The sequence below is a fragment of the Lissotriton helveticus genome, chromosome 11, assembly GCF_964261635.1.
Source record: "Lissotriton helveticus chromosome 11, aLisHel1.1, whole genome shotgun sequence".
In the NCBI taxonomy this organism is placed as follows: domain Eukaryota; kingdom Metazoa; phylum Chordata; class Amphibia; order Caudata; family Salamandridae; genus Lissotriton; species Lissotriton helveticus.
Genome location: NC_136072.1, coordinates 976,851,510 through 976,868,085, shown reverse-complemented (window position 1 = coordinate 976,868,085; position 16,576 = coordinate 976,851,510). Strand labels below are relative to the sequence as shown.

Sequence of the window (16,576 nt, the reverse complement as noted above, 5' to 3'; positions counted from 1 at the left end):
TGTGTCAAATTTTGTTTTCCTTTCCTAATGTTGCACTATTTGCAGTGTTTTTCTAGTGTTCGTGATTTGGTTGTGACTGCAAGGTGTGTTTTTAATGGTCACTGTGTTTTGGCTGGAGATTTGCTGTATGACAAGATCTTATTGTTTGACGAACAGCAAGCATACATGACTATTTAGTGATTGCAAACAACATATGCAGCATATGATATGAGTAACTTATCATTCACACTTTCCTAACTGCATTATATTGGGCTGTTTTTGAGCATTATGGCCTGTGTCTGTGAGCAACATGAGATTCTATTTTTGTCCCAGGTGTTACGGTCCCCAGTCACAAAACACGTGACCATAATGGAGGAGAGGGGATTACACCTCTTATTGCCTTGGTGGGGCAATAAGGCTACCCTGCCCTTCCTACTTCCAATAAGTGGGAGTGCAGCAGGAGAGGGAGCTCCTCTCACCTCTCCACTCACCTGAAAAATAGGGGAAGCAGAGCAGTTTTCTCCCCTGCCACTTCACTTCCTTCTTTTAGCAGCAGATGCCATTTAAGACCCAGCTGTCCGGGTTCCCCTATTCCTTTGTTGAAGTTGAATTAGATTTTAAGCTCTATTGCCTAAAAGATGTGGGGAAAAATAAACAAATATTTACATTTCATATAATGTAGAATACATTATCCAGAGGCGGTGTCCACTGGGTATTTTAGGACCATATTTTCATAGGAAAATGATTTTGGGGGTTGCTTATAACTTGGGCGCAGTGTGATGAATCTTCAAAAAACTTGAAAAAAATATGTTCTTCCATCTTAGTTCCTTCCCTAAAAGGTCAGTTTGAGCTGTCAAGTATGGGATGAGAAAAAGGGGTGGCCAGAAACCATGTTTTCTCTATGCACTTTTTCATTGGAAAATTAGAGACAGCTACAGCCAAAACGGCTCGAAGGAATGACACAAAATTTGGCAGAAAGCTAGACGTTGGCCCAGAAAGAGTGCTTTTTGTGGAGGATCTGCAGAGTCAACAGATCTTAAGAAAATATCTAATTGCCTGCCACCACAACAACAAAGATGTGAGAACATCCATTTTAGGACCAAGTCCTCAGTCCTACAAAAAGGTTAAAAATAGATATAATTGGCAGGGTAGGGATACCCTGCCTTCCCAGGCCTGGTAGGGGGTCAAAATATATTTTTGAAACTTTTTCTGCATAATTGCAGTGGGTCTGCAAATCTGCATTAAAACGTTTAAAAATTGCAGGCTCCCGTGCCTCAACATCCCCCTATGGGGTAGGCCAGGGCCTGGGTGGTCATATAATGTAGTTTATAGGGGTGTGGGGAATGAGGGTCCCCTCCCCAAGCTTCCTTGAGACCCTGGGATTGCATCCCAAAGGGGCAAAATGGTAATTGAATGGTATGGGAGCATTTTGCTCCCCTTCCCTGTGCATTCCTTGAGGCTCATGGACTCCTTCCCTTGGACTGATATATACATTAAACAATAGGAGGGCATGCAACCACCCCTTCTTATACCTTCTTGAGGACTCCGGGACTACATTTCCAGGGTCTGTTGAAACTTTATTCGGGAGGGATCCAGTCACCTGGGGCATGCTCAATCATTGTGTCCCAGGGACCCCATCCCTGGGGCACTTTGGTTTCCCTCCCCCACAAGAGCCCTGAACCCCTCAGTTATTATTCACAGCTTCAAGCAAAGAGAGCCCCATATTGCCCTGCAAGACCTTATTAATGATTTTCTTTTAGCCTCTGGAGGGGAAGGAGCACCACTGAGTTTTCTTTTTAATGTTGTGATGGGCTACATGCAATTCAGCAGTCCCTCAGCCTCAGCAACATTAAAAAAAGAACAGTGAGTCTCCTGGGTCAATAAATCCATGATCACAGGAGCGTTTATCATATTTTTTTAAGCACTCCTAGCTGGAGCTCTATGCTCTTCAGCTGAAATGCAGGGATCTCTTGTGGTTGTTTTTGGTTGCATTATTTGGGCAGAAAAGTGCTAAAAGACTCTTAAGACATGTTGATTTTTTAAAATATAGCTTCAGTACATTTATTTTATGGCAATCACTTTTATTAAGCATCCAACTGTGTGCATTCATGAAATATTCATTCGATTGTAGTTATTAGTGATTTTTTGACACAGGCAATAACTCTACCTTAATGTTAATGTTAATATGTTAAATATGTTGATATGAAGGGGCAAGCACTCTCTCTGATAGCTGGGGCATAGAAAGAGAAGCAGAAATACCTGGTTGAAGATGAGAACAAGGTCCTCCAGCTGGAGGAAGAGATCGGAGAGGAGGTCACTCAGGAGAAATTGCACTTCCTGCTACTAAAAAGAGATGAATATAAAGCCATAGCCACTGATAGAGCAAAGACATGGGGGAGGGAAAAAGAAGGCAGAGTGTATGATTTAGGGGACAAAGCTGGGGAACTATTAGCCTGGCTTGACAAGAGGGAAATGGTGAACATGCTATTGCCAGTGCTGGTAGATGAAGGGGGTAAGACAATCACTGACCCACAGAATATCGCAAATGAATTTGCAGCTCACTATAGTACAGTATACCAATCAAGCACCCCCTTGCGCGAGAGTGACTCCCGGGACCTGCTCGGAGACATTCGACCTCTTGCCCTCTATACTGAGGAAGCGGATGTGCTAGATAGTGATTTTACCAGTGATGAAATAGTGCAAGCAATAAGAAATCGGGCTTTATGCCCCATCGCAACAGTGCGCTAAACCTACGTAGAGTGCACGGAGTGCTGGGAAGGGTAGTCACCATCCAGGAGGTGGCAGTAATCATTTCATTAGACGCCACCATGGCGTTCGATACCATCAAATGGCCATACCTGTTCACGCTACTGTCAAAAATGGGATTCGGACCTGGCTTTATAGGATGGGTCAAACTCCTTTATTCAGAAGCCTCTTGCGCAAGTGGTGGTCAACAACAAGAAATCTTGTTGAAAAAGAAACCCTTTAAACATAGTCGTGGGACCCGTCAGGGTTGTCCACTACCCCCCCTACTCTTTGCCCTCTCCCTGGAGCCATTGGCAGAATGGATCCGGAAAGATCCAGTGGTGCGAGGGCTGCGATAGCCAGAAGATTGGGAGGACCGCATCTCATTGTATGCGGACGACATTCTTTTATACTTAGCCTCTCCCAAAAAGTCACTCATCGGAGTGCTTGATATATTTACAGTCTTTGCTACCCGATCAACTGGAGTAAATCCCTTATGTATGTCCTCAGTGGGGATCCTCCCCTCCCCCCCCTGGGATTTCCCAATACAAATAACCATGGTAAGTTTTAAATACCTGGAGATATTCATCACCACAGAACCCAAATGTCATTACGACTGCAATCTGCTCTCCCCATACGGAGATTGAGGCGCAATATTGCAAGTTGGTAAGGGCTCCCGCTCTCGCTGCTTTAAAATGATGGCATTGCCATGTTTCCTCTATGCTTTGCAGAACTCTCCCGACTTGGTCCCTACAAGATACTTTAAGGACATCGAGGGATTGTAGCAACAACTACTGTGGGATGGGAGACCCCGTATAGCATTGAACAAACTGGTTTTAACCTGGTACGATGGAGGGATAGGTCTTCCGGACCGTAAAAAATATTATTGGGCTTCTCATCTAGCTGCCATCTATCAATGCACCTATCATAGACCTGATGATCTGGGATGTGCCATGAATAGATGGATATTACCTGGCGGAACCTACAATAGGGCCATATACTCTAATCCCAAGAAATTCCACCTAACAGGGCCGACAAACCACTCAGTTCAAATTTGGCACGCAGCGGCAAGAAGTCTGGGGTGGGAGCAAAAACATACTCTGGCAACTCCACTCTGGGACTCGGAACAGCAGGGTACTCCAAGGACCTCGAAGGGCTTCAATAACTGGGACCTGAGTGGGATCTCGATGATTGGAGACCTCTGGGTGAAGGGTGATATGTTAACATTTGTGGCACTGCAGCAGAAGTACGAACTGACCAACTCTGAGTACTTCAGATACTTGCAGATTCGACTCGTACTGATGGCACATATGGAGAAGGGCTCCTCTCCCCCTAAAGCCTCGCCTTTAGAAGACAGGCTGTTAGACGGATTCCTGCCTAAGAAAGCGATCTCCCTGACTTATAAAAAGTTGATAAACAACACCTTAGACCCCCTCAAGCAGACGACGGAGAATCGGGTGAGAGATGGGCTGGATTTAGACGATGAAGAATGGCAGGAGGCAGTGGCTTCACTGAGGGAGGTGGCAAATTCTGCTAGACTGCGTCTAGTCCAGCTCAAAATACTACACAGAGGATACATTACAGGGCCCGTTTAGTTCACATGGGAAGGGCGGATGGGGAGAGTGTAGAAGAAATTGTAACCAACTGGCCACATGCATGCATATAATATGGGAGTGTGAGCATGTCCAGAGGTACTGGCGGAAAATACATAACTTCATGAGTGAAGTGCTTGTGGTGGCTGTCCATCCTGAAGCTAAAAGGTGCCTCCTGAACGTATGGGAGCCAACTGATTTAACTTGTAAAGATAAAATATGGTCTACCCTGGATCTCATAGTTGCTAAACAAAACATTGCACAGTTGTGGGGGCGGCGTCTCCGCCCAAAATTGTGATATGGAAAACAGACATGGATTGGTGCATGTTTAGGGAAAAAACTGTATATACAGCACAGGGTTGTCCCTAAAAATGGTCAGCTATTTGGAATAAATGGAATGTCCATTAAGGAAGTATATGTAGCCCCCCTGTTGTTCCCTCAATCGAAGATTCTCTTGTACCTTAAATGTGTTGTCTCCTTATGCAAGCCCTGTTACCCATTGTCATAGCCAGGATTGTAAGCATGGATGTGTTTCAATTCCTCTCAAATGCCTTTGTATTGTCGATTTCCAAATGTTTGATAAAAAGAAAGGTTAAAAAATAAAAAATAAGATATGTTGATATGCTGATCCCTTGATGAAGCCAATAGGACCACTTATTATATTTTGGTGGACCCTTTGAAAAAAGTCAGTAAGTGTGCCTTACTTAAAATAATGCTATTTCTATTGTAACATTCCATAGTCACTCTGTGAGGTTGTGCACAAGGTCATACTCTTACCAACATTGGTTGGGTCCCAGTGCACTGAGAGTTACACATGCCAAGCAGTATTTGTATACCCGAAAGTTGATATGATATATATATATATATTCTTGTCTGTTGATTTTAGGATTAATTCAACAATTGCATGGTGTTGGATTTATCAATACCATTCTCCTAAGTCCTTGAATGGTATTTTCTGTAATTTATAACAGGAGTTTTTAATTAATAACTTATCGCCATGTTAACCTATTTAGCTAGGGATCTGCAATGGGTAAAATTAACTGGGCGATTTCTCCAACACTAAGTCTTATAGAACATTTTTTATAAATACCTTACCTATATGTACAGGACCTCCAATCCTTGGAACACCTAGGGGAGACTCTAGGGGTTCCTAATATGTATATATATTGCAGATCCTCACTCTACAGTACTCCTAGCACAAAAGTTGATTTTGGGAAGCACTTTACTACATTGAGGGACGTGAAATGTGCAATTTCACTTTCCCCAGGGCATATAAAACCTATTATATAACAGTCCTCCTTATAAATACCCCAACACCTCCCTCCGCAGCACCCTCGTCTATAGACCTATGGGCCCAACCCACCCTTCACCGACACCATCATCGACTTCATCTCACCCCATGCTCTTGCATCTACCCATTACATCCTACTCAGCGACCACAAATTTCACCTGGACAACCGTAATGACCAGAACACTGCTTATTTTCTGGAGAACATCGCCACCATCAGACTCAAGCTTCCAGTCACCTCTCTGACCCATGCAGCAGGACAGACACTCGACTCCATCTTCTCTGCCTATGAAAATATCACCTACAGCCACACCTCCGAAATCCTCTGGACCGAACAGCACTGAGTGTGCTTCATTTACACCAAACCCACTGTACATCGCTGCCCTCACCGCTCCTCCCCTTCATAGCTGGAAAAAAGTGGCCAAAGAACATCTCACTGCCTCCCTCAGCACTATCACAACACCAATATCCACCAACGCTTATACCTCAGCACACAACATCCACAGTTGGAGCTACAACTACTCCTACACTCTGGCACCCCTCAAGAGTGTACCCGGCAAGCAAAACTCTTAGAAAGCCAACTGGTTCACGCCCACCCTCCATGAGTCCAGATGCACCTGTAGATGACTCGAGAAGAAATGGAGGAATAACAAAACCCCAGAATCACACACTGCCTTCAAAGAAAATCATCACTGCACACCACATCCGCACTTAACAGCAAAGAACTCTTTGCCAACGTCAAGGAGTTTACCAGGCCCAATAGCGAGACCACAGAAGTCCCACCCTCTCAAAACCTCTGCAACAAACTTGCCACCTTCTTCCACCACAAGATTAGGTAGATCTACGACAGCTTCGACATTCAAGACTCTCACACCACGCCTGACACCACTGCACCCAACCACGCCGCATCACAGCAGAACCTACTCAACTGGACCCAGCTCACCACAGACGACACACTGAAGCCCATAAAGAGCATCCACTTCGAAGACCGATGTCCGCATCACATCTTCCATAGTGCAGCCACCTCCATGGTCCACGAGCTACGCCACACCATCAACTACTCCATTGAGACCTCCATCTTCCCGATGACTGGAAACATGGTAAAATCATTATGAACAGCCTCACACGCACCGCTAGAGGGCACCGGTGCTTTCTGCCACTCGAGTAGAAATCCCACTCGAGTGGCAGCTTCCTCCACGCGAACAGGTTTCTCAATGGGAGCGGTAGCGTCCATCCGCGACTGCCCGCATTGAGAAATTGTGCTGGGAAGCAGTCTAGCGTTATATTTTCAAAACTCAGCTTCACTACGCTGAGTTTTTCATTTGAGCTCCACGGAGTTGAAAAAAACTCTGCAAATGAATGGAGTGGAGTTCACTGCTTTGGTCTAATCAACACCCAACTCTCAACAACCAAATCTCTGAGTTTATTAAAGCCAACCACGTCCTGGACACCACTCATTCAGGCTTCCAAAGCAACCATAGCACCGAGACCGCCCTCCTCACCGCCACCAATGACATTCACTCCCTCCTCAATGAAGGGCGAAACTGCAGCCCTCATCCTTCTGTACCTCTCAGCTGCCTTCTACACCATCTCCCACTGCACCCTAATCAAAAGACTCCATGATGCCGACATCTGCAGCACATTACTCAACACCTTTGAGAACTCCACTGGCTCCCAGTCAACAAAAGAATCCCTTTCAAGCTCCTCACTCATACCTACAAAGCCCTCCACGATGCAGGACCAGCATACCTAAACCACAGTCTCCCATTTCACGTACCCACCAAGCACCTCTGCCCCTCCCATTTGACCCTGGCCACCGTCCCACTGATCTGCAAGACCAGAACCGGAGGAAGATTCTTCTCCTACTTCGCTGCCAAGACCTGGAACACCCTGCCCCTCCACCTCAGGCAATCCCTGTTGCTGACCCATTTAAGAAAGGATGTAAAGACATGGCTCATCGACTGAACCCCAGAGCCCAGACGGATCAGCAGCCCCCACTCTCCCTCTTGCCCCTCATCACCTTGAGACCCTCACAGGTGACAAACCATGCTTTACAAACCCCGATGGATTGATTGAAGTACCTGACCTCGCACCCCTGGGATACCTAGGGGAGAGCCTGGGGGTACTGAATATGCTAAAGTAGGGTAGTGTATTCATTTGTGAGTGCCCCAAACTCCAAAGTCGAGTTTGGGCACAATTTCCATTTTAAAAGCAGTCCTGCAACATGGTTAAATTGCAATACCCTAATATATACTAGGGACTTAATGGTACTTTTAATCCTCCCTGCCCTATTATGTATTAGGGCCTTATAGGAAGGCCAAGCCAAACATATAGTGTACCCTAGTGTGTGTTCGTGTTTTCATTGTATTCTGTGTGTGTTTTCAGCATAGCACTGCCCCTTGCCCTGGTTAAGCAGAGCCCAGGGACAGTCAGATTCAGTTACAGCAAAAAAGTTGGAGGTCCCCAGGGATGACAGTGCAACACTTACCTCTAGTTAAGCCCGGTTATGATCATGTTCAGACAGTAGATGATGCATTGAGGTTTTTGATATGTCCAACAAAACATTATTGTTGCTTTAAATTAGAACAATCTGTTCACAATCACAGAATTAATATCCTGCCACGTTATATTTTTGAAAGCGGAGAGTGTGCTGTTGCTGGAATTTTATTAATGCATTCTCGCAGCAGTCCCGCTCCGATGACATCCTTGAGTTATTGCCCTCACGAATGGATTTTGACTGATGATACATTGCCTGAACACAGATAGCCCCGAAGGAGAAACAGTGAAGCACCCTGTGATTTCATTTAATCTTCGTGTCGTCGCCCATAAAATACTTTCAAATCAAACTGCATACAAAACTGGATATGCCAGTAAATGGAAGCTAGGCAGGAAAGGAGAGAACATTTACCAGAGTGGTAGTAAACACTTTCCCAGAATGACAATATCTATTCCCTTCCCTTTGATAATGTGTTCCTTTCTGATGTCACCAAAATACCTTTACATTTTAAACAACAATATCAAGAAAAAAAAATATATATATATTTTTTTTTGCTAAAAAGTTCTCAATGTCGATGCGCTCTCAAAAACGATAATCCACGCCAGCAAATGTACTTGAACAAACACCCCTTAAGTACATTTGCTGGCGTGGATTATCGTTTTTGAGAGCGCATCGACATTGGGAACTTTTTAGCAAGCATGAATTTCCGGCGTGCTCAGCCGGCGTGTGCGCCAACTCCCACGGGGCCCGGGCAATCAGAAGGAGCGACTTTGCTTGCAAAAAAAAAAAAATATATATATATTTCTTTATTCTAGGTATGTATATAGGTTTGCATCTACATGTAAATGAGGGATGATTCAGGACTATATTGAGAGGGAGAGTAGGGGGATTCTTTACAGTATGGAACATTGGAAGGGAAAAGTGAAGAATCATGTCTGACCTAGAATGGTGCTTTGATTGATAGCCTGAAAGCATAACTTACGTGTTAATTGTAACTGCTTGTAGGAGATGCAACAGGTTTTAAAGGGGATGTGCAACGGTACCTTTGTAGTTCATGTAAGGTTTGGGTAATTTCTTAAGCCCCTTGATTCAGTCTTGTGGCAGTCATCAAAACACTCTTCATTAGAGTCAGGTGTGAAAGTGGGATGCCATCATGTACAGCATAAAAGCTCACAAACATTTTCTTTTTCTCAGGGGCCAACAATTATTTCTGAGGTGTGATCAAGGGCTACATTGACACCAGTAAGGTGGGATAGTTGTAAGGTGGGAAGAGTGGGAGCAAGGCAAGTTCTTGAAGTGGATTGTGAGTCGTAGGACATTTTTGAGGGTTTCTTTCCACAATGCCTTCTAAAGTAAGTCTGTTCTCTATAAAAGGAAAAAAAATTAGCAATGCTGTGTCATACAGTATTTGAGTTGCTATCTCTCTATTGCACGGTGGAGTAAGCCTTCTTTGCTTGCTATCACTCCCTCTGGCAAGTCCAAGAGTACAAAGTATAAATACATATATACATTCACACACAAGTATTTGTGGTAAAAGATTGTGCTATAAAGGCAATGCGTGGTAAAGGCATTGTGTAAAAATGGATGCCTGAAAGTTTGTGTGGTCTGACCCTGCTGTATAGGCTGTTTCCACTAGTCTTTATTTTGCATTTATGTACTTATTTATATATTGAGCATTGATCTAACCCAGCAGGTGGATCTGTGGCATGTTGGAAAGTTTAGCATCTAACAGCAGATACAATGAAAATGTAACTCACCCTCATGAGAGCAATATTAATACTTGGCTAGAGTTTACCCAACGGTAGAGTTAATGTTTCACCCCAGATACAGCACACAACTACAGGATAGCATAAGACAACAGACAAAATCATGGAACATATCTGTGAAACATCTGTATTGTGCTTTGCTTGTCAAGAGCTCTATCTCAGGTTAAGGTAAGTAACAGAGCAGAGGCTGGTGCATGACCATATGCCTGGAGACAGCCATAGCACACCCACAAGTGTATATTATACTTATGTGGAAATGCTTATACGCATCAGAGCTTTCTGCACAAGGGCAAATTTCCTCACTGAATTATCACATGGGCAAAATAAATTTTCCCTAAATCTGTTCACACAGAGATTGTGAAAATATGTTTGTTAATCTGGCATCAGTGTTTGAAATTATATTCTGTGTGTTTCATATCATTCCGTCAGCATAGCAATATATTGATGGAACAATATAAACATGAATGCATTTACATTGAAACTGGCATTGGCATGTTTAGAATAACAGTATTAGCAATATTTGCCTTTCCTGACAATTCTGCTTCTATCTAAAATAATGTTCACCTCAGTGGATGGTGCTGCAGTGAGCAACAGCTGTCACTTTAGCAGAGAATCTGTTGGTGATCCAGATGTTGCATAAATCGTCATATATCCTTTCAAACCAACTTGGTTGTCGTACCAGGGGCATCCCTGTATCTGCCAATGCAGAATGTTTTTTTAGTTAACAGATAATTTCTATCAGGCCATGATTAACTCATGCGTTTGAACAAATGTCTCAGAAAATCTCGATTTACACATGAAATGTTCTGTACCATGTACCGGGCACAATTTTATATGAAAATTATATCTGTATATGATATGCCATTTAAAGGGTTTGCGAAGCTGAGCTGACTAAAATGCCAGGCATTACTTTAAACTGTAGTTCTTGTTAGACTTAGCCCTCTTTGCAAGGTCATCACCAACCTTTCTGACTTCACCCTCGTGTTTTCTGAACCTGTTTTTGTTGGCTCTTAGGACTCTGCTCACTTTACCACTGTTAACCAGTGCCAAACATGCTTGTGCTCTCGCCCTTAAACATGGTAGAATTGGTTTACACCCAATTAGCACCTTTAATGTGCTTGTAAGACTCCAGTACAGTGATACTACATGTACCCAGGACCTGTAAATTAAGTGCTACCAGTGAGCATGCAGCGCTAAGTGTGCCACCCACTTAAGAAGCCCATCCAGCATGTCACTGGGCTGCCATTGCAGCCTGTGTGTGCAGTTTTAAACTGCCATTTGACCTAGCAAAATAAACATTTTTCACCAAACCTAAAATTTCCTTTTTGGTCCATTCCTTAAACAGCCCATTGGCCACAGTGCAGTGCATTTAAAACATTGGACATGTACTTTTAACTTTTACATTTGCTGGCAGTGAAACACTCTTAAATTCTTTTTTATCACTGCAAGGCTTTCCTTTTTCACAGGATAACATTGGGTTACCTTATTATATTTAATAAGTGATAATGCTCAATTGGAAGCAGATAGGTATATTGAGTTTGGGGTCTAAAGAATTGTAATTTAAAACACACTTTATTGGTAAAGTCAGATTTTAAGTCACAATTCTGAAAATATAACTTTTAGAAATTTGGCATGTTCTTGTCCTAGCCACTTGGTTCCTGCAGCCTGTATCCTGGGCTCCATGTTGTGCAGCTGGAAGTTGGTCTTTGTGTATTGCTACTAGACAGTGAGACAAACGGGAGCAGGTGTTGCCAGAATGGACCACTTCTGACTTGATGAAGGGGAGGAGATTTCGCCTACCACATTTTCACATTTTCTGCCTGAGCACATTCACAAAGGGTTTCACACTTGTCTTTTGTGACCCCAGATAAGTGGGGGCCAGGTCAGTGAGCCAGGAAATTCCAAGCACCTCCTGCGGTGGAAACCTCTAGAATTCTCCCCTACTTCAACTTGGGTACCAGGTATAAATGAAGGACCCTCAGACTCACCTGTTCAGTACACTCCAGAACTGTGGATAATACAGAAGAAGGGTGCCTGCTGCCCTGCTGTTTGATGCTTGCCCTGCTTGCTGTGAAGGAAGACTGCATCTGCACTCTTCATCCCATGCTGATGTGACTTAAAAGGACAGCTGACTGACTTCCTGTTCTGAGCTACAGGGACATAGCAAGCTCCAGAGGCCTTCCTGCATCGGCTTAGCGGAACTGCTGCCTGGACCTGCAACTCGACCTGCCTAAGTCCTGCTGGCCTCTGCTGGAGTAACCTCCTGATCCCCAAGAGGTGCCTCTCAGGTCCTGGACCCTTGGTGTGGCATTATTTGAGTTTCCTCACCAAGAAAAGGAAACATCCTGAACTTTTTGCTCTTTGCAACTTTGAAAGGGCCTGCTGGTGTAAATGTCTTACCACCTATGCTGCCAGCCAGTGCTACAGCAATGACTATTCGCTACGCCCGGCCTGCTCTTCATGGCCCCATCCACTGCAAACTGAACTCTTCGCACTGGACTTTTGAAGGTAACTCTTTCAGAAACAACTGTCTTTGATAACCATCCGCAACGCCTGTTCTTCTCTTTGAACTACAGAAACAACCATCTGAAACACTCTTTCTTCTCCTTGCTGCTCCCTCCACTGCAAACAGCACTCTTTGTGCTCGACTTTTGAAGGTAACTCTATCAGAGGGACTAACCTGTCCCTGTATTTGGCCCACACTCCATCACGGTCGGCCTGAAATTGTGACTTTCACCCTTTTTCAAATGACCGAATAATCAAGAGTGTTACTTTGTGCTTTTAGGCACTATATTTATTGTGAAGCTTTAGAATTGCATATCTCTGGTTCCACCAGTTAGATTTTTGTCATTTTGGTGTCAAGTAATTCATAAAATGGTATCTATTTTCCTAAAAAAGATTTTTCTTGTGTTGTATTATTACTTTATTACTGTTTGAAGTGTTGCATGAATACTTTACATATTGCTCCTGATTTTATGTCAAGTTACCAGAGGGTTGAGCACAGATGAATTCAGAGTTTGCTTGTGTTTTGCCCAGATAGGATTTGTGGTTGAGATAGGAATTGAGAAGGGTTTCGCCCTATCAACCAGTAACCTAATTTCATACAGTTCTTTATTCCTATTTCTTTTTTTTTATTTTTAATTATTTAGTTTGTTTTATGTAACATGTTCCATACCCCAGTTGAGTGGCAAAGCAGTTTAAACTCAAGAACAAAAATAAAATAGCTTCTTATAAGCGCAGGTAAACAGCTCGAATAAACCCTTACAATCTATACTATACAGTGATAATTTGTATGATGGGAGTACATCGTGGCTGGGAAAGATTAAACTGGAATCATAATACCATGAGTGAGTATATAAGTAGAAAATCAGTTCAACCACTAAATTTTGACTCAAATGAAACGTGTGTGGGATGTATACAGTTGTGTACCTAAGGTGAGATGTAACAGACTCAATGGTGGATGAGGAAACAACATGTGTTAAAGCCAAAGTAGAAGTTTTTTAAGATATTGATGGAAGTTTAGAAGGTGGTTCCAGTTTCGCCGAACCCACAGATCCCGCCTGATTTAGAGGTTGTGAAATAGATGATTTTGCTCTGGCGTAGCCATTCCCGGCACCCAGTGCTTGACAGCTCTTATTTGCCACAATACGATCACTTTTATTGCATCAAGAGATCAGCTCAATGCAGATTTTCCCTGGACAAAAAGGACACCGATTTTTTATTTTTCAAAAACAATATCCCGCTTTAGATGTTTGTCCTTGAAAACCAAAAATAAATGCCTAGTGGGCCTCCATCACATGGTGGTACACCCACATTCATTTCTAATGAAGGTAGTTCTCCTGTGTTAGCAGGAACAACTTCATTAGAAATAATCTTAGAAGCGGAGTTCACTCTAAGGGGTTGATTTCGATTGTTGTCGGTCAGACCGCTGACCGTTATTGTGGCAGTCAGGAGACCGCCCGACAAGCAGGCGGCAGTTTGGCTGTCACTTTCAATGTGACTGCCGAGCTGGTGGTCGCAAAACTGTTGGAACCATGGCGGTGACATGCTGCGGCCAATGTAAACGGAAGTAGCCTATGCCGCTGCCTTGCAGCACCACCAGCAGGCGCATGCATGGCACAAGGTCTTGGAAGGAGAGTGGGGACACTACATGTGACCCCCATGGCCACTTCTCTGTGGCCTACAATGCCTGGGGTTCCGCTTTGGGGCCCCCCATATCACTTTCCGACAACCTTTTTATGGCGGTGTTCCCACCATGAAAAGGCTGTTCGAAAAGAATATCCAAATCCAGATGGTGGTGCCTGGCTCTGCAATGCCGCCATTCAGGGCCATGACTCTGACTGCCTGCTCTGAGATCCGGACAGAGGCGGCAGTGTGGCCGCTGTGGTCCAACTGCCAGCATCATAATGCTGCAGGCGGACTGTCATTGACGGCCTTTTACAGGCGGTCCGACCGCTTTCGTAATCAGTCCCTAAGTAGTGTTCGCAGCTGCAGGGTGAGTGAAGGCAGGACATTCACTGCCATTGTGGGCTCAGAAGAATGTTCACCAAGGCCTAAATTACTTTCAGAAGTTGATATAAGGAGTCGAATTTTGTTGGGCTGTATCACTTGTCATTTACTGCACTGTACAATCGCAAAATTATATCAGCATATGCAATTTAAATCTAGTATTTTTTTTCTTGTACGTGCTATGAGCATTTTCCTCACTTTTGATTTTAAAGGCATAAACAATGACAAACTATGCCTAAAGAACAAAGTTGACACTTTGAAATGCTTATTGATTCGCTCAGTTACTTTCTTGATACATTTCTCGTATTACTGATGCCTATTATATCTACCTTATAGCAGATGGTCCCATACGCAAATGCGAGCAGCCTCTTCAGTGTGAGATTTTTCACCAAATGGGCAAAGACCCTGTGCGCTACGACTTAACCAGCTGGATCAACAGGGCCAAAGTGAACCTCTCTGCCCAGAATGCCATCCAGATTCTGCAGGAATCGAGAATGTAAGTAAATTGAATAATTCTAAAAGTTCTAATAATAAGCTCACAATGCATTCTTCTACAGGTAATTTATAATTAGACTTTCTCTTTTTATGGTATTTATGTTTTTGGAATTCCCATTTGTATTTCTCAGCGTTAATTGGTTTTCTCATCATATCGATATTTATTCATGTTTATTTTTTGGAAAAAATGAACAACTAAAATACTTTTATTTTACTTATAAATGTACACTTACCTACAATTTCCGAAGCTTTTACTGAGCTTAGTAACATTATACAATTAAACAACGTGCACACTTGAAAACTTTAGCATTTTGTTTTATCACATGTGCTCATCTGTGGCTATTTATGCTTCAGTGTGAAATCTTTTGTGATTACCAATGCTGTCTTATTGTACAGCTATTTAACACGTTTAAAAAAAAAAATCTTTTTATGAACAATCAACAAAGAAAAACATCAGGTGACATTAGACGCTTTCATAATTACCATAGTTACAATTCCATATCATTCAAAATGGTAAGTACAATATATTGATAGTGGATCAAGGGGACTTATGCACCTCCGCTTCTCCCACACGTATTGGGGGCGTTCAGGTATCTCCATGGTATTTATTCCAGTCCTCCCTAATCTCCCCCCACTTCTCGAGACAATCCCGTACCACATACACCGACCTTTCTCTAAACATGCACCAGTCTAAATCTTCCACCCATTTCTCGACCCGGGGCGGCTGGCTGGCTCCCCACAGTTGAGCAATATTACGCTTAGCTAACATACATGCCCACGTTACCCACTGTCTCTTGTGCGTATTCAAATCCGTGGGCTCCCAAACGTTTAAAAGACATCTGCGGGATTCCGGCCTCAACTCCACCCCCAGGACTTCTTGCAGCGTGTCACGAATTCTCACCCAGTATTCCTGTACCACAGTGCAGTGCCACAGTATATGTATGAAAGTTCCGATCTCCCCACACCCTCTCCAACACTCTCCACTCTCCGCTTGACCCATATGAACTAGGCAAGGACCAGTGACATATGTCCTGTGGAGAATCTTTAGTTGTACCAATCTAAGCCTCATCTGGACCGCCACCAACCTTGGGAAGGTAACCGTCTCTTGCCAATCTTCATCATCCATCTCCACCCCATCTGCATTCCATTGAGTCCTGATAAGTACTAGTGGGTCCTCCATGCAATTTATGAGCTTTTTATATGTTAATGAGATAATCTTCTCCGGGAGCTGACCGTCCAGCACACGATCTTCGAGTGGGGAAGCCTCAGGAAGCGTTGTGTCCCTGGAAATATGCGTGAGTAGGGCATGCCTAACCTGAAGGTAGCGATAATACTCATTGTCATGAAGGCGATAGTGTTCCTTAAGAGAGCTAAAAGCGTGTACTGTGCCCTTCCCCCAAATACCCTTGATCTGCGTGATTCCTATAAGGTCCCATTTGTCAAATCCCTTGGACTTCCATAAACTCCCCAGCTTCTCCGAGCTCCACAATGGGGTGGCTATGGTCAGCTTCTCCTCACACTTGAGATGCCTATTTGTAGCATGCCACACCTGTACAGCGTGTGCCGTTGGTCCTGCAAGGGGTGGGGTCTGGCATAAAGAGCTCTGGTGAAATCACCCCCAGCACCTGCCAACGATCCATGGCATACCTGGCCCGTATATAGCATGGTTCACCGCTGCTAATTGGGAGGCCCAGTAGTATTTCTG

At 43.8% G+C, this 16,576-nt stretch overlaps 1 protein-coding gene across 1 annotated transcript in view; it reads left to right on the top strand.

The window, feature by feature from the left end:
* MYO18B (myosin XVIIIB) overlaps nt 1-16,576 on the top strand; it is a 1,710,199-nt gene that overhangs the window by 641,865 nt on the left and 1,051,758 nt on the right. Inside the window, exon 19 of the mRNA XM_078665559.1 lies at nt 14,713-14,872. Coding sequence (XP_078521685.1) covers nt 14,713-14,872 — 160 coding nt within the window. The remainder of the gene's footprint in view (nt 1-14,712; nt 14,873-16,576) is intronic.